We start from the raw sequence: 24394 nt of genomic DNA, 5'->3' as shown, positions 1-24394 counted from the left end.
CAGACCCTGTACTTCTAATACCACAGGCCTGATCACTCTGGGCTGTCACCCAACGTGGACTCTGAGCTCCCTGAGGGCAGGACCCAGGGCTGTCTCGTCACGGCTGTGTCTCCAGCACCGGGCAGGTGAGAGTAAGAACTCAAACAGCTACAGAATCACTGAACCCATCCAGCCCCAAAGACCTGAGCAACTTGGGAGACAACTATGGGCACTGATGGCTCCTCAAGTGCCTCCTGCCCAGACCTCTCCCCCGAGTGCTGCGGCCAGGGGCTCCTGGTGACCCTCACCAGGTCCACCGGTGGGCCAACGGCGAAAGCCCTGGCGAACATACTGCAGGGCAAAATGCCCAGACACGGAGGGGGACCTGTGAGCTTCCTCCTGGAGAACTGGGCCAAGAGCAGACCCCACCCCTCCACCGCCCAGCCAGGCCCACGGGGAGAGGGGGCCTCAGACACTCACAGCGGTCCGGGGGTGTGATTGTGATGGACTGGGCGGTGAACTCGTCGTCAAAGTACCTTGTGTCAACCTCAGATGTGACCTGAGGTTTGAAGGGTGGCAGGAGCTGTGGAGGAGACGAGTCCAGGCTCAGGTCCCTGAGAAGCGGAGGCCCCAGCCAAGGTCCCCCAGGAGCGGCCGGGCTCCCGCAGGGAGCAGGCAGGCAGTGGGCTCACCTTCTTCTGCACCACGTCCTGCCAGTTGATACTGAGGAAGAACCTGTGCTCCATGACCTCCGTGGCATCACTGGGCCCCCCGCCGAGCCTGGGCAGAGACGGCCATCAGCACCCGCCTCCCGGGGCAGCCAGGGCCTGGGAGACGGGCTTTCGGTGCAGGCCCTGAACAACCTTTAATGATTCTGTCCCGCCACAGACCACCACCTCACAGAGGAGGAATCTGAGGCTCAGGGAGGGAGCTCCTGTGCCCAGGGTCACATCCTGCGAGCTGAGAGGGTGGGCTTGGCAGACGGCCGCTTCACATCCTGGCTCTGCCACCCTAGGCTGGGTACAGGGCCACCCTGTTCCTCAGTGTCGCCATGAAACAAGGCAGGGAGGCCAGAGGGCTAAGCACAGGCCTAGGCAAGGGAGTGCTCCCTAAGTGCCAGCTGTGGGGACGATCAACACACATCAAGCACCCCACGGGCGAGTGCACCTGTGGGCGCTGCCCCCTCCAGGCCGAGGGAAGTGGCAGCAGGTGACACTGGGCTGGGCAGGGCAGACGCCAGCCCTCACCTCTGCTTGGGGTCCTTCTTAAGCAGCCCAGCAAGCAGGGACTTGGCCTCAGGGCTGAGCGTGCGCGGGAAGCGGATCTCCTCCATGAGGATGAGCTCGAAGAGGCGCTCGTGGTCCTGGTTGTAGAAGGGCAGGCGGCCGCACATCATCTCGTACATGACCACGCCCAGCCCCCACCAGTCCACCGCCCGGCCGTAGTCGTTGTCCTCCAGCACCTGAGCAAGGGGGGGCGATGAGGGGCCAGGCCCACATCCCCCGGGGCCAAGGCGCTGAGAGGGGCCCGAGGGGGACACGGCCCTGCCCGGGGCTGGGAGGGCCACCTAAGGAATTGGAGCCCTGCCCTCAGAGGGTCTGGGCGGGGGAAACACACAGGGCTGAGGGCCCCCTCCTCCCTTGGCCTCACACGCCCCTGGGCCCTCCAGCCCCAGACACCTCGGGCGCCAGGTATTCAGGGGTCCCACAGAAGGTTTTCATGGTGGCCCCGTCACTGACGCCCTCTTTGCACAGGCCGAAGTCAGTGATCTTGATGTGGCCATCTTTGTCCAGCATGAGGTTTTCCAGCTGTAGGAAAAGCCAGTGAGTCAGGGACACAACGTACCTCAGGGTTTCCTGCCACCCCTGAAACCCCACACACCCCGGCCCTTCCCTGGAGGAGGCTGTGGCCTGGGGTAGTGGCAGCTGTGCCAGGGGCTCCAGGAGGGACCAGAGGTCACACCCCAGCAGAGGGTTAGGCCCTCCGAGGCTCAGGGGGAGGCCAGACCCGACACCTCCCCAGCGCCCCCTGCCCCCAGGGAGCTGGTAAAAAGCGGGGCAGGGAGAGACAGGAGCCAGGTCCTGCCCAAACTGCTTCCCCCACTGCGGGCTGCGGCTGTCACACTTTGGACGTAAGGAACACTGTCTTTCTTTCTCCTCTTTTTTCCTAAACTTAACACAAATGGGCACTTTAGTGGGCCTCTGTGTAACCTCCACCAGGTCAATAAAGACCACCACCTGCCCCTTAGGAGCCCCACGTGCCCCTTCCCTGTTATTAGCCACCACCTCCTCCAACACAGAAAGAACTTTCCTTCTCTGCTTTTTAACATTTTTTCCACCTCTATATATACACACTGTAAACGACGCAGACTCCCCTCATCTGTCCTGGCTTTCCCCTCAGCCTCAGCCCGTGAGACCCGCCCAGGCTATCGTGTGTGGCTGTAGTTGGTCCTCTTGAACTGCTGTGCAGACTTCCACTGTGTGGATACACCTTCATGTCTTTCACTCACTTTCCGACAACGGACACTTGGGTTGCTTCCAGTTTGGGGTCAGTGTACACAGTGCCGCCAGGAGCTTGTGCGTCCACATTGAGACAGACACAGGCACCTGTTCCCGCGCATGCTCCTAGGGCAGAATGACTGTCTCACAGGGGACACGTGTGTCTGGCGTTGGTGGGCTCAGCCGGGCCATCTCCTAAAGCGCTTGGACCAACTGACACCCTCTGGCTGCACAGCAGGAAGCCTGGAAGGGCCCCACGCAGGGCCACCTGCTGTGGAACCACCCACCTTGGGCCTGGGTGGGAGGCTCAGCTCTGAGAAGGACAAGACAGACAGACCCTCCATGGAAGGGGACGCTCAGCAGACGGGCAGAAGGCCTGTGCACGGCCTGCCCAGCCAGGAGGCGACGGCACGCTCACCTTGATGTCACGGTACACCACGTCCCGCGAGTGCAGGTACTCCAGGGCTGAGACGATCTCCGCACCATAAAAGCGGGCCCGCTCCTCCGTGAAGACGCGTTCCCGGGACAGGTGGAAGAACAGCTGCCAGCAGAGGAGGCAGGGGAGGTAAGACCCCGGCCCAGAGGAGGGGAGGAGGGGACCGTGTGCGGCCCCGGCACCCAGCCCACTGATGAGGTGACACCTGCCCCACGAACCGGCAAGTGACGGCAAGAAAGCCCAAGTGAGGGGCGGTGAGTAGAGAAGAACTCACGTGAGCCAAAAAAAAGAAAAGAAAAGAGAAAGAAAAAAAGAGCAAGGGATAAAGAGCAAAGGGTAGACACCAGGCGCTGAGTGGCGAGTGAGGGGGGTGGCAGGAGGGGGCAGGCGAACGAGGAGCGACAGCCAGCAAGCAGAGGACCACGACTCAGGAGCAAGTGACAAGCTGTGAGACCAAATGGGAGAGATGAAGCCAGTGAGTGACACCTGCGTGGAGAGAAGGGTGTGAGGGGCGAGGAGCGGGTGACGGTGAGCGACAGCAAGTGGCTGAGCGCTCGCATCAGGAGGCCGCACTGACAGCAGAGGAACGGGGGATCCTGACCCGCAGACGCTTTCTCCGCGCCTTTAAGAACGTCCTTGTAGCGCTGTTGGCCAAGCACCCACACAGCCCTCTGCACAGCTTTCTGGACCTCAGTTTGCATCCTGCCTACCAACTCACTAGCTGTGGGAACTTGGACAAGTCACTTAACTGCTCTGAGCCTGTTCTCCCTCCTGCACGACAGAAATGGTGATGCCTGCCTCAAGGGGAGGGGGGCGGATGGAACAAGATGACACCCAGCAAGTCTCCCTCTGCCCCCCACACCCGGAAAGGCAGCCAGGGGGCAGCGCAGCTCACCTCGCCACCGTTGGCGTACTCCATCACGAAGCACAGGCGGTCGTGGGTCTGGAAGGCGTACTTCAGCGCCTGTGGGGAAGGAAGGCGGCCGGGATAGGAGGTGGGAAAAAGGAGGGCTCTCTGCTCGGCCCTGGAGGCAGGGGCGCTACTGGTTCTGCACATACACCCCCAGGCCTGGCTCAGGCCGTGGGAATCAGGCGGCCAGGTTTCAGAGCTCAGCTTCACCTTCTGTGGCGTGTGAGTGAGCTCATGCCCTGACAGCAGGGAAAGGGTTACTGTGCTCAACGATCCTGTATTCTGCCTTCAACTAGGCCTCCAAGAGGCACAGCCAGGGGAGGAACTATGTTCTGAGCAACCAGAGCTGTTTCACATCCTCCTCCGCCCATGTTACAGTCAAATGGGTCAACCTACACACACATCCACATCCACACACACGAGGTTTGCTGGCTGGGAGTTGGCAGTGGGAGCCAACCCCCAAAACAGGCTGGACAAGCGATCTGCCAACAAACAAGTAGTTCTCAAACTGCGTTCTAAGGAGCCCTACAGAGAGTTCCTAGGAGAACCCCTAGGTGACCCCCTGCTCGCAACAACTCTACTGCTCCCTGTCTTCCACGCTGAAGAACCTGGTAAGACTTCGTCTGAACAAGTGCTTTGGCTCAGTAGGACTCCTGGCCAGCAAGTGAGCTAGAGAAACAACCTGTAAGCCATCTTCAACCTGGTCCATTCAACTGATGGCTGCTGGCCTTGATGGAGACTGTAGCCAAAGAGGTGTCTCGTCTGCTCAGCCTAAGTTGATAGGCAGCACAATAATAATACATCTGCTCCTAGGAGTACCTCTCAAAACATAAAAAAATAACGTTCCCATTCCGACCAGCCGGACAAAGTGCCTCTAACCCATAAAGACAGCAGCCATGCTCTCCTGGGGCCATCTTACAACCTGGTATCATCAATCGGCCGAAGGCACCATCTACGAAGAAGCTGCCACCCCTGGTGTCTTGGTTCAGGCTGCCCGGAGAGCCCACAACACCGTGCCCCAGCCATCTGGCCAACACCAAGTTTGTTCTTCACAGTGGCAGGGGTCAGGCTCTTCCCCTGAGCTCTGTCCTAGGGGGCCGGCCTGGAGGCCCCACAGGCAGGCGAGGCCCTGCCTGGGACAAGAGTGCTACTCACAGTGAGGAACGGGTGCCTGGTGTTCTGGAGGACCCGGCTCTCGGTGACCGTGTGGGCGACTTCATCCTGCAGACAGAGGCTGGGTGAGGGGCTGGAGGGTCCCACCACGTCAGCCACACACACCGCCCCCCGCCCAACTTGAGAGATGGGAGAGCAACATCTCAGTGATATCCAGTTCCATTCCTAGTCAATACACAGACAGAATGGCAGGAGCAGAATGCTACCATTCACGAGCCCTGATGAAATACCACACCCAGGCAAGCACACTCCGTGGCTCGCTCTCAAAACCATAAGGTGAGAAGCTGATGGTGACTTCACAAGGGAGGATCAGGCTGTCACCACCTGAACCCACGGGCCAATTCTGACATCCTTGCGGGGGGCGGGGGGGCCGAGCAGACATTTTGAGACCCCTAAGGTGATGCCACAGGCCACGGGAATCACCACCTATAAATGTTCTTGAAGGACCTGGATCTAATCAGGATGCTAGGCTGTGAGCAGTGGTTCTCCACGTGTGGTCCCCACACTGGCAGCATCAGCGCCGCCTGGGAACTTGGAAAAATGCAAATTATTGGGCCCCCTCCTCGGACCCATGAATCAGAAACTCAGGGGGGGCTTCCCTGGTGGCGCAGTGGTTGAGGGTCCGCCTGCCGATGCAGGGGACGTGGGTTCGTGCCCCGGTCTGGGAAGATCCCATATGCTGTGGAGCGGCTGGGCCTGTGGGGCATGGCCTCTGGGCCTGCGCGTCCACAGCGATGAGAGGCCCGCGTACCGCAAAAAAAAAAAAACCCCAAAAAAACAAAAAAACAAAAAAAAGAAACTCAGGGGGCAGGCCCAGCACAGCGTCACAGGCCCTCCCCTCCCAGGACTCTAACATGGGCTTGAGTTTGGTATCTGAGTGCATGGCAGTAGCCCAGAGAGCTGCAGTGCCCAGACACGGGCTCTCCAAGGGGCAAGTCTGTCTCCAGGGGATAATGTAATAACATCGGTAGTAATGTCCAAGAACATTTTTGACTATCACAGCTCGGGGGTGGAGGGGTGCCCTGGTAGAGGCCAGGGGTGCTGCTACATGTCCCACAGTGCACAAGACTGCCCCACAGCAGAGAATGGTCTGGTCCAAATGTCAGTGCTGAAACCCTGCCGTGGACCGATGACACCAGGGATTGTTAATTCTGTTGGATATGATCACAGTACTGTGATTATAGTCTTTAAAATCATCATCTGTCAAAAAGACACATCTAAGTAGGTATGGCTGAAGATCTGTGACATCTAGGACGTGCCTTAGAGTACTCCAGAACAACAGACGAGCAGGGCAGAGGTAATGAAACAAGACTGGCCAAACGTTAGTTAATGTTGACGCTGATGACTGCTAAATGGGAGTCCATTATATTTATTTTTCTTTAAAAAATTTTATGCACATTAGGAATTTCCTATTTTAAAAACTTTAAATAAGGAAAAAAAGGAATAGAACTCCATTCCTGGCCCAGCCTCCTCCTGAGACACCCTGAGCCAGGCCCCACCCTTGTGGCCTCCCCACAGGCCCTCTGCCGCCACAGGGGCTTCCTTCAGGCCTGACAGCACCTGCTGGGTGAGGCCCCAGCCACACTCCCCCCACCTTCCTTCCTGGTGCCCAGAGGGTGGGGGACTCAGCAGGCAGGGCCCCACTCTCTGGGCCTCAGGCTCCCCTTCTCTGGGGACTCACGGGTTGGGGGACACAGCAGCAGACTCGGGAAGCGGCCCGCCCAGTGCGTGCTCCTGACCTCCGTCAGGCTCCGAACTGTGTCCCCCACAGCGGCCAGCCCGCAGCAGCCCTGGGAGGGCCCACCTTAGCGATGATAACCTCCTTCCGCAAGATCTTCATGGCGTAGTAGCGGCCACTGGCCTTCTCCCGCACCAGGATGACTTTGCCAAAGGTGCCCTTGCCCAGGAGCTTGAGATAGTCGAAGTCATTCATGGTCTGCCCGGGATGGGGAGAGAGTCGGACAGTCAGTGTTTGGCACGTGGCCCATGGGAAGAAATTTTAACAAAGAAAAGAGAAAAATCAAAGGACACTGTTGCCAAAATGCTCAGGCAGGAGCAGGAAGGGAGGCTCCGGGCAGCAACTGTTTGTTCTGAAGTGGCCTTCAGACCAAGGCTCTCCCACCATTCGGCTCTCGCGGGAAGGGGCCCTGGGAGGCTGAGCCTAGGGTTCTGACGTGGGGGTAGACGGGTCTTCACAACGCCCCGGGATAAGGCTGCCCCTCACCCTGTGGGCCCAGAGCAGCACCGGGGCATCTACAACCTGAAATCACCCAGTCTACAGGGCAGTCATGAAGTGTCCTGGCTGGGCCCGTGCCCTCGGTATGGAAATCAAGGGCGGCAGGGCCAGGGTTGAGAGGGAGAGGGGTGCTCACAGACTGGCAGGCCCCAACCGCTGGCCACCGGCCTTCCCAGCACTTACCACCTTGGCCCGCGCCTTGCTAACTGCCACTTCCATCTCCTCGGCTGCAGAAGAGTCGCTGGGGGAGCCACACTTGTAGTCCATGGGATCCTCACCTGGGCCCCGCTGCTTGAGGCTGTTGGCAACCATTTGGATGGCCTGCATCCACTCCTCCCTGTGTGGGGACACATCCAGGGAGCTAAGAGTCCTGGGGCGCCTGTGCCTCGGGGCAGGAAAGGCCGAGCCCCATATGCCCCACGATGGACGAGCAAATGGCCAAACACCTTCGGGCATTTTGTTGAGATGTGTCTGACCTAGTGGAGCTGGAGGGACCAGACTGAAATTTGACAGACCCTCTGGCTGTGGTGGGTGGGAGAGGGCAATAGCAGGATAAGGACAGAGACCATCTGTGTCCCAGAAGGGGCCTGACCTGAGGGCCACTTGAAGTCAGGCAGCAATTACGTGACTAGAGGGGAGATTGCCTTTCTTCACAGCCCCCTAAAAATAAGCCGCCACCCTGAACCCTGAATGAGAGACAGTGCTCTTCTGAGCCCCTCAGAACGAATGACAAGCTCACGTGTGCAAGTGACCAGTGTTCTGCAAAAGAGAATCAAGAGCAGAAGGAGGCATTCATTAGCCAAAAAAGCTGCAGATCTTACAAAGCAAGAGGTGACCGACATGACTCCTTGGAGGTGCCTGTCTGCTGGGAGGACAGGTCAGGGACCATCCTGGTGGGGCAGGGACCGGGGAGAGAAGGTGATGGACACGGAAGCAGGTCCCAGCAGAAGGCAGACGGGTTTAAGAACAATACACTAGTTCCGTCGCTCATGATTTAGAACTTGCTGGGAAAGAATTTTCTTTTGACACTTGCAAAAGTTCTTTCTGTAGAGAGGGAAAACGCATCTAGGAGCAAAAAGACCACACACCAAAAAGAAAAAAATACGAAGCTGAACGATACTAAACTGTCCACACCTCCCCATCATCTGGGACCCACCACACAATTAGGTGGCTGAGCCCAATACTTGTTGAACCCCCCCATGGATTTTGCTGAGGTCTATAAAAGCCACGGGATCAGTTCTGGCTGAGCTCCGTGCCTCGCTGAGCAAAGCAGCCGCCCAGCCGACGGGTCCCAGCTCACGCCCAGAAGCTCTGCCTGTCCAAGTGGCCTCCCTCACATGAGATCACGCTTCCTAAGACAGACGCGTGTGTACCATGAGCACCAATATCAGGTGCTGGCCCACCAGCCCTCCCCAGGCCTGAGCAGAGCCTGAGGGCCCCGTAAGCCACATGTGTCCACACCCCCGCACGAGGCCACGGATTTGGTCTGTTCATACATGGTGGGAGCCAGCACCCCGGCGGGTACTCGGTAAGCATCTGGGGAGTGACTGGCAACCCAAACCCCCAGTGGCCCCAAGCCCAGCGCACACCCAGGCGGAGCAGCGCGAGCCTCTTCCCTCCTTGACCCACTGCCTCAGGTTGGCGTTTCTCAACGCGTTTTACCCATGCCCTCTTTGGAACAAATAACAGTACAAATCCCTATCCCTACGTTAATATTCCTGTTTTTCAAAAAAATAGGGGTAGGGGGAGCATATTCCGTGATAGGCTTTATCCGATCATAACTGTCCTCTTAGAAATTTTAAAATGTTGACTTTGGGTATATGACTGTGGACTGAAAAAAAAAAAAAAATCACTGATCTCCTAAGACGTGCTGAATATACTAAAAAGAAAAAAATACGTATATACCTCACATATACAGATCTCGAGGGACTGTCACATAAAAAAAGCAACTTGCAGACCAAGATATGTGCTATCATCTTGTTTGTAAGGGAGAACGCAGTCCATCAACAGGAGCCTGAATGAACGAGAGATTGGAGCTTCCACACCACAGGAGGGAGCACGGGAGGCAGCTCTGTGGGGCCTCTCTGGGCAGCAGAGCTGGTGCTCAGAGCTGGGGCTCAAACAGCAACTCTGCCACCTGGGCAAGCCCAGGGCTCCCAGCTCGCCCCCTCCTTGGTACACTGGGGGCACTGAGACGCTAGTGAGCTGCTGTGTGCAAAGCCTGCACCCAGAGAAAGTGCTTGACTCAAGGACGGGGCTAAAGACACTGGTGAGACCTGGACCCAGCCCATCTGGAGCCAGAACCCACGGAGATGCAGGAGGCTGGTCGGGGGTAACTCTCCCGCTGCCCGACAAGCCCCCGATCCTGTTCCAACTGGACCGAGGTGGCAAGGTTGCAGCACTCAGAATTGCAGAGAGAAAGCACGGGCCTCCGTCCAGGATACTCCCCAAGGGTTTGCAACATGGTGTCTGGGGCAGAGGGGAGCTCCTCCCCAGGGCCGGGGCTGACGTGCCTTCCAACCCTCAGAGGAGAGCCCCCAGGGGAAAGAGCCTCCTGCCCCCAGGGACACGCAGAGAAAAATAACGCACACCACCGCATTCCGTGCTCCTCAAGAGGGCTGGAGGGGGAGGGGCCGTGCTTCTGATGAGAAAACTGAGGCGCGTGGAGATGGAGTCACCTGCGGAGGTCACGCTGCCCGCCCTGATGAGCGGCAGCTTCCTCCCAGACCAGGCCCACCAGGCCCCGGAGGAGCAAGCAGGGCAAACTCGCGGGAAGGCTCAGGGAATAAGGGCCACTGTGCCGAGGAGCCCAGAAGCGGGAGAAGGAAAAGCCGCCTGTCGGGAGTCCTGCCCCTTCCCGGAGGCAACACCGGGCAGGCCACTTGACCTTCCGGGGCCTCAGTGGGCTGACACGTGGAGCGGGGACCAGAGGGTCGTGGGAGGGCGCACACGATACAAAGCGCTCAGGACAGTGCCAGGCACAGAGAATTCACCCAGCCAGCCTGCAAATCCCTCCCGAGTGTCTTCTACGTGCCAGGCCTTGTTCTGGGTGCTGAGGGTGCAGCAGGGAACAAGCCCCACTGGAACTCCAGGCCTAAGGGAGAAGACAAGTATGTCATGGCTCAAAGGCAGGGGCTGGAGAGGAAGCCCCTTCTCAGAGGGTGGTCAGGGAAGGCCGCTCTGAGGAGGTGGCACGTAAGCCGGGATCTGGAAGACACCCCTGGAACGTGGGACATCCCCAGTGCCAAGACCAGGGACTTAGCTGTGAAATAAATGAAACGGAGGGAAGGAGGTAGGCCTTCGAAGTGCCAAGAGGGAAAAGAATACAGGCAGAGTGACCAGCGTGGCCAAGGGCCCGAGGAGGGAGCCTGGGGTGTCTGTGGAAGGCACAGCAGGTGCCAGCATGTGTGGAGCCAACAGAGAGAGAGGAATGGAAGGGATGAGGGTAGGAGGGAGGGCAGGCCACACCCGCCTCCACCAGCCACTGTGGGAGGGATTTATGTCTTGATCCTTAACATCACAGGAAGTCCTGGAAGGGTTTATCAGGGGGGTGACAGGATCTCATTTCGGCTTTAAGTAGGCAGCTGCCGTGTGGGGTACGGACTGGGAGTCGAGACAGGAAGCGAGAGGGGCTATGGTAGTACCGAGGCAAAAGGAGCCAGTGGCACAGGAGACAGAGGAGAAAAAAGGCGCCAACAAGTGCGATTCCATGGGGCGCCCAGGCCAGGCGCGTCCACATCCATGTCCTCCTCGTCCCTCACGACAGCCAGGGAACTGAGCCCCACTGCGAAAGTGGCACGGTGGCTGGTCTGACTCCAGACCCTGGGCCCCAGCCCTGGGCTACCCTGCTGAGCGGAACAAACTGCACCCTGGAGGGAAGCTCGGTGAACTGGAGGTGGCCGAGCTGTCCTTAGTGCACAGGCCTGTCCTCGTCACAGCCTCAGAAATAACAGCTGACTCCTGGTCTAATGGCAGATGGGGACCTCTCTCCCTAACAAGGGCCCTCCTCTGAACCAGAGGGGTGTTCACAGCTGGAGGGCATCTGGGGTCTCCCTCTGTTCAGACACTCTCAGATGGGCTGACTTGGCTGACCCAGGTCCAGCCCTGCCTGGTAGGGAAAACCCAGGCCCTTCAAATCTTCTTTCTTTTACTCTGTAACTCTCTGTGCCTCAGCTTCACCATCACTATGCCTCTTTAGCAGGTGAGGAACTCCCTCCCAGAAATGTTGTGAGGATAAATGAGTTAATACATGTAAAGACCTTAGAGTAAGGTCTGGCTCAACAGAGCATTCGTCCTAATTATTCTTTCATTCATTCAACAAACATTTACTGAACACCTAGTTATATTCCCGGCACAAATAAATAAATAGGAAATGTCAGGAATTCCCTGGTGGTCCAGTGGTTAGGACTCTGCGCTTCTACTGCAGGCCCCTGCAGGGCACGGGCTCGATCCCTGGTTGGGGAACTAGGATCCCGCAAGCTGTACTGCATGGCCGAAAAAACAAGAAGAAAAAAAGAAAATGTCACACCAGGTAGGGTAGGTGCTATGAAGAAAAATAAAGCAGGGTAAAGGTAACAGTCATGGAAGGCAGAGCAGGACACTCTGAGAAGGTGGCATTTGAGCAGAGACCTCACAAAGTTAGAAACAGAACTGTAATGATATCTGGGGAAAGAGGATTCTAAGCAAAGGAGACAGCAAGTGCGAAGGTCCTGAGGTAGGAAGTGTGCTTGGCATGTTTAAGCAACACCATGGAGACCAGGGTGGCTGAAGTTGAGGGAATTGGTGGTAGGAAATGATTCTGGAGAGGAGTCCAGATCACGTAGGACTTTGTAGAGTAGAGCATCAACTTTGGAGTTTACTCCAAGTGGAACTAAAAGCCACTAAGAGTCCTAAACAGAGAAATTACAATGTAAGATTTACATTAAAAAGATCACACTAATGTGATGCACTATTAAGCGTACCTGCCAAGACCAAGGGTCTGCAAACTCCTCCTGGAAAGGGCCAAATAATAAATATTTTAGGCCTTGCAGATCACACAGTCCCTGTCACAGCTTGGTCACTACTCAATTCTGCCACAGGACAGCAAAAGCAGTCATAGATAATTGGTAAATAAACGGGTGTGTTATGTTCCAATAAAACTTTATTTATAAAAATAGGAGGCTAGGGACTTCCCTGGTGGCACAGTGGTTAAGAATCTGCCTGCCAATGCAGGGGACATGGGTTCGAGCCCTGGTCCGGGAAGATCCCACATGCCGTGGAGCAACTAAGCCCGTGTGCCACAACTACTGAGCCTGCGCTCTAAAGCCTGCAAGCCACAACTCCTGAGCCCACGTGCCACAACTACTGAAGCCCGTGCGCCTAGAGCCCATGCTCCACAACAAGAGAAGCCACAGCAATGAGAAGCCAGCACACCGCAACGAAGAGTAGCCCCCACTCACCACAAGTGGAGGAAGCCCGCGCGCAGTAACAAAGACCCAATGCAGCCAAAAATAAATTAATTAATTTAAAAAAAAAAAAAAAGGAGGCCAGGCAATAGTTTGCCAACCTTGCTTCAGACCTTATTTCTGGTTTACAGGAAATACAGGCACGGAGGAACAAAGAAAACAGTGCCAAAAAGCAAAAATAAGACACATCCAGAGTATGCGACATCCTACAAGACAACTAGTCTGGCTTGTCAAAAAAAAAAATTTATGTCATGGTCGGGGAAGAAAGACAAAGGCTGAACTAGATTAAAATAGGCCAGAGACAACATGTAACTTGGTTTTTCAAATCTTGGTCTGAAAAACAACATTTTGAGGACAACTGGGGAAATTCAACTACGGCACAGATCTAGAGAGGATGTTAGTAAATACATATTATCGATGATCATCTCAGGCATGATAAGGGCACCAGGATTCTGTAGAAGAAAGTCCTTATTCTTAGGAGATGCCTGCTGATGTATTAAGGAGAAACGTGTCACAAAGTACGAACAGAAGTTCAAGATACAGCATAAAACACAGCCAGGGGGGCTTCCTAGGTGGCGCAGTGGTTGAGAGTCCACCTGCCGATGCAGGGGACACGGGTTCGTGCCCCGGTCCGGGAGGATCCCACATGCCGCAAAGCGGCTGGGCCCATGAGCCATGGCTGCGAGTCCGGAGCCTGTGCTCCGCAACGGGAGAGGCCACAACAGTGAGAGGCCCGCGTACCGCAAAAAAAAAAAAGCAACACAGCCAGATGAGGCAAACATGGCAGACGCTGAATTGCTGAACCTAGGTGCAGGGTATCTAGCTGCTCATTTACGATACTGTTCTTTCAACTGTTCTGTCCACCTGAAACAACAAGTTGGGGCAGGGAGTAGGGGAATCGCTCTAGGTGCCCTGGGGAGAGCCGACTGGGGGAGGAAGTGAGCAGGCCGCTGCAGCATCCAGGCAGCCACCGGTCACCAGCGTGGCCCCTGTCGGTCCTCACCCCGCCCCCACCCCTCCCCAGGCTCAGGCCTGCGCAGGGCAGTGAGGACAGCCACGAGCAGAGCAGCCTCCCTCTTCTGGGTTTCTGGCTCACACCTTCCCTGGGGTTAAGGTCAGCAATCTGGGGTTTGGTCTCAGAGCAATCCTATCAGATTTCTTTCTAGTGGCAGTGGCAGGTACGAAGAGAAGGAGGAAGCTGGGGGCTCTCTAGCCCGCACAGTCTTAGTAAAGGGATTCTTCCCCACGCCAAAGAGCATGGTATCTTCCTATAATGGAAACTACAGCAGGTCTCTCGCCTACTAAAGCGTTTTGCCAGCTCCCCACTGCTCCTTCTCCAGGCTTGCGAAGTGTGTGCCAGGTACTGCTGAGTCAAGGGCTTCCTGTTTATCATCCCCCTGAATCTTTTAGCAACCCTGTGACAAACCCCAATCGATTCACTGCTTGCCAAGCCCTGTGGGGACCTCCATCTGGAGTCCAGGCGCCAGCTGAGCTTGCCAGCTTCAAGGCCTCCACTTCCCCTCTTCCAAGACCCCTGGCCCTTGATTCTTTAGTGATGCTTAACCCTCTTGTCCCTGGAATGACAAGCTGCTTCGCCTCCAGGCCTTTTCACATGCTGGTCCCTTTTCCTGAAGCCACCTTCTCCTTCCTATCTCCATGGCCAACTCCTACCCATTCCTCAAAACTCAGCCCAACACCTAGACCCTATGCACCTACCGGTCTCAATTTGCTTTTACTGGCAGTCCATGTTTCTGTGCCCAGTTTTCATCTGAGTAACACCTCAGCGGGCCTGTGATGGTCACCCTGTTCCCCATGGTGGGGCAGGTATATTTTTAATCTTGGGAAGCTTTGCAATGACAATTACAGTATAGATTAGAGTAATATGTCTTATGATAGTGTTTTGTGTATGCTCTAGAAATGCACTGTCCACTAGCCATATGGGGCTATTTAAAAATTTAAGGTAATTAAATAAAATACAAAATTCCATTTTCAGTCTCATTAGCCACATTTCACATTTCAAATGCTCAACAGGCACATGTGAGTCGTGGCTACCCTCTTGGACGCCACAGCTGTTGAACATTTTTATCATGGCAGAGACTCCTCTTGGACGGCACTGTTTTAGGTTTCTCCAGAGGATCAGCTGAATCCTCACCCCACAGACGAGCTAAAGGAATATTTCTCAAAGCGAAGCCAAAGGGACAAAGTGAGGGAAAAATATTTGCCACTAATTACAAAGATCTAAGCTCTCTTATAAAGAGCTTTCAGAAATGAATAAGCAAAAGACCAAGTACCCAAAAGAAAAACAAAGGATATGAACAGACAGTTCAGAAAGGGAAACTCACATGGCCCCTGAACACGAAAGGACACTCAAACTCACCAAACGTTTGGTAAAAATCCAAGCGTTTGAAAACACAAGGCCGTGAGGACACTCTTAGACACGGCCTAAAAGAAGCATTTCTCAAAATTACAAATGCATATTCCCCTGTGACCCAGCAATCCCACATCTAAGAATTCATCTTATAGATTTAACTGTAAGTATGTCGAACAAGATAAGCACAAGGTACTGCTTATCTAATTATTGCTTATCTAATTATAATTATCTCATTATTCTAATGAGCCCAAAAGGCTGAAGCAACCCCAGTCAGCATGAATAAAGAACTGCTAAACAAACTCGGGGACACAGACGTGCAGCTGTTAAAAAAAAAATGCAGCAGCAGCAACTCTATATATACTGAAGTAGAGAGAGTCCCCAACATACATTAAATAAAAAGCAAGTTCAGAACAGTTTGGGTACAATGCCACCTTTTGTGTAAAAAGAAAAAACAAGGGGAGCAGGGCACTGGAGTCCTATCTGAGTGAGCTTGTCTGCGTTCACGGTGAGGAAGCTCTTGCAGGATACGTAAGAACAGCGGTTAACTTGCGGGTCAGGGATGGTGGGGTGTTACGGGGCTGCAGTGAGAGCGAAGCTTTCACTAGACACCTCCTTCTGCTGTTTGATTTCTCAACTAGGTGAATCTGTATCTCTTCTGATTATTAAATTGATCTTTTAAAGAACTGAGTTTCTAGACCACCTGCCTCGAAATTAATGGAGATGCTCATTAAAAATGCAGCTCCCTGACCCTCTGCAGATCTCTAGACAATCAGAGGCCCCGAAGTGGCCCAGAGCGCCTCACTGTTAACAAGCGCCCCTGCGATTCCAATGCAGCCCCCAGTCTGAGGACACGGGGCGGTGTGGACGGGAGTCTGTGGGCTGAGAAGCCCTGCACGTCCTAGCTGGCCAAAGGGCTGAGATGGGAAACTCCTAAGGAGGGGCTCAGGGCAATCTATCCATCTGCACCCCTTCTCCTCACACAGAGCCCGGCCGCTCTCAAAGGGCTGCCACACAGAGGCCCAGACTTGCCTCTCATCCGGAGAGTCTACGTGGAAGGTCCTCTCGATGACTGTGGTCCACTGCAGGCAGCGTATGACGAAGGTGTTGGGCCGCGGTCTCTCGGTCTTCATCAGCTGGCATTCTGCAGAAGAGGGATGTGAGCAGGGAGGGTAAAGGGACAGCCCTGCCAGTCTGCACCCCACATTCCCCAAGCCACCTCCTGTGTGCCAGCCCCATGACACTTCAGTGACCGAGACAGCCCTGGCCTTGCCCCGCAGGGCTCAAGGTCCAGTGTGCGTATGTGGAAGGGAGACAGCCCTTCCAGTGATGGCTCAGTGGTCAGGGCTGTGACCAGGGTGGGGAGCCTAAGAGGCAGCCAACCCAGCCCAGGGGCTCAGGAGGCTTTCCCTGAGGAAGGGGCATCTCTGCATCGAGCTCTGAAGGCAGAAGGGTGCGTCGTATACAGAAGCCTAGAGGTGAGAGAGGGCCCAGCTTACTTAGGGAAGAGCAAATTCCGTGTGAGGCGGGGAGAAGTGAGAGACAGGCTGGAGAGGTGGGCAGAGGCCAGCCTGCGGGGCTCGGGGGCATGGCGAGGAATCTGGGCTTTGTCTTGAGGGCAGCAGGCAGCCGTGGAAGGCTTTAAATAGGGAAGGGACATGAACAGGTTTAGACGGATCCCTCTGGCTGCCGTGCAGAGAGCGAGAGAGAATGGAGGCCGGGAGCCCAGGAGGCTGGGGCTACACCGGAGTGCGGCAGGGGAGGGGAGGGAAAGACAGGTAGATGGGCCACAGAGGAGGTACAGAGAGGCATCTGGGATGACACCTGGCCTCCGGCCTGAGGATGAGGGGGCAACAGGGCCCTCCCAGAGAAGGAGATGGGGAGCAGAAGGTTGGGGAGGGAGAGGAGACCCAAAGGCCAGTTTGGGACACGTTGGGTATCCCACGGTGGGCATCCCAGGGAGAAACATGCAGGTAGCTCCTTGGCGCAGGTGGGGAGAGTTCAGGAGGGAAGCCAGGGCTGGGGACAGCCACATGGGGGTCACGAGCACACAGGAAAGCCACCAGGACAAGGCTTTAAGCAGGACAGAGAGGGGCGTGGGGGCTGGATTGCAGAGCGACCAGGTGGGGTGGCCTCGAGAGGCGAGGCTGGGGAAGAGGCTAGAGCAGGGAGCTGGTGGGGAGGGGACAGTGGTCTGGGCTACGAGGTGGCGGAGGAGGTGAGTATCTTTGAAATGTTCTGAGGAGGTGGGACAAGGATGTGGTGACCAATCAGGTCAGCGGGGAAGGAAGGTGGCAGCGGGCTGGGGGCAGGTTCTGAGAGGCCCAGGCAAGGCCTTTGCACCGGCCAAGCTTTCCCTGGTCAGTGTCTGGCAGGAAGGCACCACTTCGGGTACCACAGAGGGGACAGAAGGCCGGAAAATGCCCCAGCTTCTCTCTGCTTCCCGCTCTCCACTGCTGACCAATACACCCCCCAGGCCCAGTAACACAGCGGTGGAGCAGGGAAAGGGTGCGAAATAGATCTGAGGACAAAGAGGCCCCAGACAGGCCCACAGCCCAAGAATCATCAAGCCCCACGTGTCCCCAACACCTGCCAGCCGTTCTCTGAGCCCCTGAGACGCACCTGCAACAGAGAAGTTGTTTAAGGGGGGCAGGGTCTGGTCGGGGGCCTCGGGCCGCTCCTTATATCCAATGAAGGAGCCGTCGCTCTTCAGCAGGAAGTACCGGGGCCGCCAGGTCTTGATGTATTCACCTGTACGAAGGCAGGGCGGGAGGGAGAGAGGTCAGGGCAGCCAGCCCAGTGTGGCAGTGCCTCACAAGGGGCACCACACTGGGAGGAGGATGGACAAGAGGGTGGGCAGGAGGGTGTTTCTCCTGGAGAAACCCTCGAGGTGGCCCCTGCTAGTGCAGGCTGGGCACTGGGCTGGGCCCAGTGATCCAGAGGTCATGCCTGGCAGGAAGGCGCCTGCTGCAGCGCCTCAGGGCACCAGCTGCCTCAGCGTGTGTCCAGCAGTGAGCCATCCTTGCCAGCGCGTGGCCCAGTCCCAGGGGAGGCCCAGGCTTCCAAACACACATGCCCTGTGGCCCTGTAAGGCCAAATGCCATGGGCGGGTATTCACCAGTACAGCTGTGCAGGTGGATCAAATGTCAAAACACTGTGCCAGGCGGGGTATAACTGTTGCTGTGCCCTCCAAATGCTCCTTGACCCCTTCCATTTTTTCTAACCATGAATATCCAGGCACCCTGTACACACATACACACAGGTGCACACTAGAAGGACCCACTCCTCAGAGGGCTGCTAAGGACTAAAATGAGACGGTGAAACATATATCCACACAAAAAACATAAATGTCCACAGCAACATTATTCATTATAGTAAAGGGTGGAGGGACTTGCCTGGTGGTCCAGTGGTAAAGAATCCACCTTATAATGCAGGGGACGCGGGCTCGATCCCTGGTTGGGGAACTAAGATCCCACATGCCACGGGGCAACTAAGCCCACATGCCACAACTACTGAGCTCGAGCGTCTCAACTAGAGAGCCTGCGTGTCGCAAACTACAGAGCCCACGCGCCCTGGAGCCCATGCACCACAACTAGAGAAGAGAAAACCCACACGCCACAACTAGAGAGAAGCCCAGCACCGCACGCATCGCAAGAGCCCATGTGCTGCAACAAAAGATCCCACATGCCTCAACGAAAGATCCCACACGCCTCAACGAAGATCCGGTGTGCTGCAGTTGCAGCTAAGACCCGATGCAGCCAAAAATAATAAATTAAATAAATAAATAATAAATCTTAAAAAAAACAAAGAGTGGAAACTCAAAAGTCCATCAACTAATGAATGGATAAACAAAACATGACATATCCGTATGATGGAATATTAATATTAGTCATAAAAAAAAAAAGAAATATTGGGAATTCCCTGGTGGTCCAGTGGTTAGGACTCCGTACTTCCAGTGCAGGAGCACGGGTTCGATTCCTGATTGGGGAACTAAGATCCCTCATGTCGTGCAATGCGGCCAAAAGGAAATGAAGTATTAATACATGCTACAAGGTTGATGAATCATACCTTATGCTAAGTGAAAGAAGCCTGTCACGAAGGATCACAAATTATATGATTTCATTTACATAAAATGTCCAGAATAGGGAAACTTACAGATATGAAAAGTTGATCAGCGGTTGCCTATGGCTGAGGAGGGGGCGAGTCTGGGGGGAGATCGGAGGGTGATGGCCAAGGGGGAGTCCTTTTCAGGGTAGTGAGAATGTTCTGAAATCGACTGTGGTGATGGACGCACAACTCTAAATACCCTGAAAGCCACTGAACTGTACACTTTACATGGCTGAATTGTATGGTATGTGAATTGTATCTCAAGTTGCTAAAAAAAAAAATGAGATTTCAAATATAAAGCAAACATAAAGCACCCAGCCTAGCTAGGGCCCAGCACACCAATAAATCAATAAATACGCTTTATCATCAGTCCACTGGGCAAGCAAGGAGTGTGCCAGGCCCTTCACTCACATAGCACGTGGAGAGGCAGCATGGCAGGTGCGCTCCAGTAAGTCACCTCACTTCTCTATGTCTTTGTTTCCTCTTATGAGGATATCCATTAATTAATGATGATGATCAGATAGTACTATACAGCGGTACTTTGTGCCTGCCAAGCACTGTCCTAAGTAGCTTATGGGTTTTAACTTGTTAAATTCTTTCAAATGTAGATACTAAATGATTCCATGTATGTAAGGTTCAGAAACTAGCAAAACCCCAAATTCAACAGCACAATAAAAGGACTATATACCATGACCAAGTGGGTTTTATCCCAGGACTGCCAGGGTGGTTCAAATACATGAAAATCAATCAATGCAGTATATATCATGAAGGGTAAAAAACACAAGGTCATCCAGATTGACACAGAAAAGGCATCTGACAAAATCCAACGCTCTTTCATGATAAAAATACTCAGTAAGCTAGGAAGAGAAGGGAATTTCTTCCACAGGATAAAGGACATCGGTGAAAAACCCACAAGTTAACGACATACTCAATGATGAAAGGATGAAAACTTTCCCCTAAGATCAGGAACAAGACAAAGATGTCCACTTTCACCACTGCTATGAAACACTGTAATGGAAGTTCTAACCAGAGAAAAAGAAAAAGATAAAAACTATCCAACTTGAAAAGGAATAAGTAAAGGTATCTCATTTGCAGGTAACATGATCTTATATACAGAAAATCACAAATAATCCACAAAACAATTACTAGAGCTAACAAATTCAGCCAAAGCAACACACAGAAACAAACTGTTTCTATACACCAGCAATGAATAATCCAAAAAGGAAATTAAGAAAACAATTCCATTTACAACAGCACAAGGAGACAAAGATTTATACACTAAAAACTACAAACACTGCTGAAAGAAATTAAAGACCTAAATAAATTCAAAGATCCTATGTTCATGGATTGGAAGACCTGATATTAAGATTACAATACTATCCAAAGCCATCTACAGATTCAACACATTCCCTGTCAAAATTCCAATAGCCTTTTTTGCTGTTGAGGAAGAGTCAACCCTCAAATTTACATGGAATTCAAATTCATGTGGCAAGGGGTTCCAAACAGCCAAAGCAATGTTGAAAAAGAAGAACAAGTCTTCCCTGGTGGCGCAGTGGTTGGGAGTCCGCCTGCCAATGCGGGGGACGTGGGTTCGTTCCCCAGTCTGGGAGGATCCCGCGTGCCGCGGAGCAGCTGGGCCTGTGAGCCATGGCCACTGAGCCTGTGTATCCGGAGCCTGTGCTCCGCAACGGGAGAGGCCACAACAGTGAGAGGCCTGTGTATCACAAAAAAAAAAAAAAAAAAAAGAACAAAGTAAAAGGACTCATACTTCCTGATTTCAAAACTTACTACAAAGCTACAATAATCAAATCAGTGTGGTATAAAGATAAACATATAGACCAATGGAGTAGAACTGTGAGTCAAAAAATAAATCTACATACTTATGGGCAACTGATTTTCAACAACAATACAAGACCATTCCAGGGGGGAAGACCAGTCTCTTCAACAAATGATGCTGGGACAATTGGATACCCATATGCAAAAGAACAGAGTTGGAACCCTATACCATATAAAAAAATTAACTCAAAGTGGATCTACCTAAATATAAGAGCTAAAACTATAAAACTCTTAGAAAACTACACTGGGGTAAATCTTCGTGACACTGGACTTGGCAACAGATTCTTAGATATGACAACAAAGGAAAAAATAGATCAAGTGGACTCACTGAAATAAAAAACTTTTGTGCCAAGGATGCTATCAAGAAAATAAAAAGACAACCAAACAGAATGGGTGAAAATATTTGCAAATCATATACCTGATAAGAATCTAGTATCCAGAATATATAAAGAACTCTTACAACTAAGCAATAAAAACACAGTCTGATTAAAAAATGGGTGAAGGGGGGGGAAGGGTAAGCTGGGATGAAGTGAGAGAGTAGCATTGACATATATACACTACGAAATGTAAAATAGATAGCTAGTAGGAAGCAGCCGCATAGCACAGGGAGATCAGCTCAGTGCTTTGTGTCCACCTAGAGGGGTGGGATAGGGAGGGTGGGAGGGAGACGCAAGAGGGAGGGGATATGGGGATATATGTATACATATAGCTGATTCACTTTGTTTTACAGCAGAAATTAACACAACATTGTAAAATGGTTATACTCCAATAAAGATGTAAAAAAAAAAATTAAAGAGCAAAAAAACTTGATAGACTTGATTGTATAAAACTATGAACTATATGCCAAAAATCAGTATTGACACTTTTGAAGAGTTAAAATCTTAAAATACATACATAACATAATCAATACAACAAGATATGAATAGGCATAAAAATAAAAATAATTTATCCAAATCTTAAAAGAAAAAAAAGGGTGAAGGACTTAAACAGACATCTCACCAAAGATATACAAATGGCCAACAAGCATATAAAAAGATGCTCAACATCATCAGTCATTAGGGAAATGCAAATCAAAACGAGATACCACTTAATACCCACCAGGATGGCTTTTATTTAAAAAAAAACAAAAAAACTAAAAGAAAAAGAACAGGTGTGGGTGAGGATGTGGAGAAACGGAAACCCTGTGCACTGCTGGTGGGAATGTAAAGTGGTGCAACCCTGTGGAAGCCTGGCGCTTCCTCAAAAAGTTAAATACAGAATACACTGTACATTACACGTACAGAATGTATGGCCCAGGTTTTATACATTTCTTACCCACATTATCTAACTATATATAATAGATTATAAATAATCTAATAGATATATACGTCCCGGCAATTCCACTCCTAGGTGTATACCCCCCCAAAACTGAAAACAAGTACTCAAATCCTTGTATACAAACGTTCATAGCAGCACTATTCACAATAGCCAAAAGGCAGAAATACCTTAGATGTCCATCAACAGACATATGGATAAAGAAAATGTGGTATATTCATACAATGGAATATTGTTTGGCTATAAAAGGGAATGAAGGGGCTTCCCTGGTGGCGCAGTGGTTAAGAATCCGCCTGCCAATGCAGGGGACACGGGTTCGAGCCCTGGTCCAGGAAGATCTCACATGCCATGGAGCAACTAAGCCCATGCGCCACGACTACTGAGCCTGCGCTCTAGAGCCTGCGAGCCACAACTACCGAGACCTCATGCCACAACTGCTGAAGCCCACGCGCCTAGAGCCCGTGCTCCCCAACAAGAGAAGCCACCACAATGAGAATCCCGCGCACTGCAACAAAGAGTAGCCCCCCGCTCACCGCAACTAGAGAAAGCCCGGGAGCAGGAACAAAGACCCAACACAGCCAAAAATAAATAAATAAATTTAAAAAGAAAAACAAAAAGGAATGAAGTACTGATACGTGCTACAGCATGGATGAACCTCAAAAACATTATGCTGGGGGATTCCCTGGTGGCACAGTGGTTGAGAATCTGCCTGCCAATGCAGGGGACACAGGTTCGAGCCCTGGTCCAGGAAGATCCCACATGCCACGGAGCAACTAAGCCTGTGCGCCACAACTACTGAGCCTGCGCTCTACAGCCCGTGAGCCACAATTACTGAGCTCGCGTGCCGCAACTACTGAAGCCCGCGCGCCTAGAGCCCGTGCTCCACAACAAGAGAAGCCACCGCAATGAGAAGCCCGCGCACCGCAACGAAGAGTAGCCCCCGCTCGCCACAAATCGAGAAAACCCGTGAGCAGCAGCGAAGACCCAATACGGCCAAAAATTAAAAAATAAATAAATTTATTTTTTAAAAAAAGTTATGCTAAGTGAAAGAAACCAGACTTTTGTGGCCACATATTGTATGATTCATTTATATGAAATGTCCAAAATAAGTAAATCCATAAAAACGGAAAACAAATTGGTGGCTGCCAGGGGCTGGGAGGAGGGGGAATGAGAACTGACTACTTAACAAGTACAGGGCTTTCTTTCAGGCAGATGAAAATGTTTGGGAACTAGACAGAGGTAGTGGTTACACAACACTGTGAATGTACTAAAGGCCACTGAATTGTGCACTTGAAAACAGTTAATTCAGTGTTATGTAAATTTTACCTCAATTTTAGAAAGAAAAACAAAACTAGAAAAATTCATCTACTCTACTGGAGGTTGGGAGAGTGGTTACTGCTTGGGAGAGGCACAGGGGCTTCTGGGGACTGACTGACTCTATTTCCTGCCCTGGACACAGGTTTGGGGGTAAGCTTATAATCCAGGCACTTACCTGTGGTGCTTTATATATCGATAACAAGCTAAGAAAAAAAAGAAACCTCGAAGGAAAAGTATCCTCACAACAATCCCATTTTACAAGTGAGGAAACTGAGGCACAAAGAGGTTTCGTTACCTGCCTGAGGCTCACAGTTGTTGACCGGGAGAGCTGGGATTGGAACCCAGGTTTGCTCTGTCCAGAGTCCACGTTCTTGACCACTACGCTGTCTGCCTCTAAATTGGCAGACGGGGCCTGGCCTGCTGGGGCCTGGGAGAGAGTATGCTGAGGCTGTGTCAGAAAGGACACCCGCACATGGAATAAGGGACCCATTCCTTGAGTGGACCTTGCTGAGCAAGAGGCAGCATGTGAGCCAGGAGCTGTCTCAGGAGCTGGAGCCTGAACCTCAGCACCACCACCTCCTTGCTGAGACCTCAGGCGAGTCAGTCCTCCTGCCGAGCTTCAGCTTCCTAGTCTGCGAGACGGTGCCCACCTGACGGGGCAGTAATGGAAACGCAACAAAACTGGGTCTGCCTAGAGCAGAGCCCCAGGCCTGGCAGAGTGGGCACACAGTAAGCCGGAGCTGCTGTTATGTCAACCACTAGGGGTGGGGTGGGGT

The 24394-nt window shown here is 52.8% G+C and overlaps 1 protein-coding gene across 3 annotated transcripts in view; it reads right to left on the bottom strand.

Moving 5' to 3' along the window:
- AKT2 (AKT serine/threonine kinase 2) overlaps positions 1–24394 on the bottom strand; it is a 52128-nt gene that overhangs the window by 5811 nt on the left and 21923 nt on the right. For all 3 annotated transcript variants that reach the window (XM_059999886.1, XM_059999887.1, XM_059999888.1), the window contains 11 exons: positions 17667–17795; positions 16073–16188; positions 7416–7565; positions 6801–6932; positions 4979–5044; positions 3809–3877; positions 2896–3018; positions 1659–1787; positions 1227–1441; positions 672–759; positions 460–562 (listed from right to left, as the gene is read on the bottom strand). In XM_059999886.1, coding sequence (XP_059855869.1) covers positions 460–562; positions 672–759; positions 1227–1441; positions 1659–1787; positions 2896–3018; positions 3809–3877; positions 4979–5044; positions 6801–6932; positions 7416–7565; positions 16073–16188; positions 17667–17795 — 1320 coding nt within the window. The remainder of the gene's footprint in view (positions 1–459; positions 563–671; positions 760–1226; positions 1442–1658; positions 1788–2895; positions 3019–3808; positions 3878–4978; positions 5045–6800; positions 6933–7415; positions 7566–16072; positions 16189–17666; positions 17796–24394) is intronic.

The sequence above is a fragment of the Delphinus delphis genome, chromosome 20 (genome assembly GCF_949987515.2).
Source record: "Delphinus delphis chromosome 20, mDelDel1.2, whole genome shotgun sequence".
In the NCBI taxonomy this organism is placed as follows: domain Eukaryota; kingdom Metazoa; phylum Chordata; class Mammalia; order Artiodactyla; family Delphinidae; genus Delphinus; species Delphinus delphis.
Note: the sequence above shows the minus strand (reverse complement) of the source record. Positions and strands in the feature narration are given on the sequence as shown.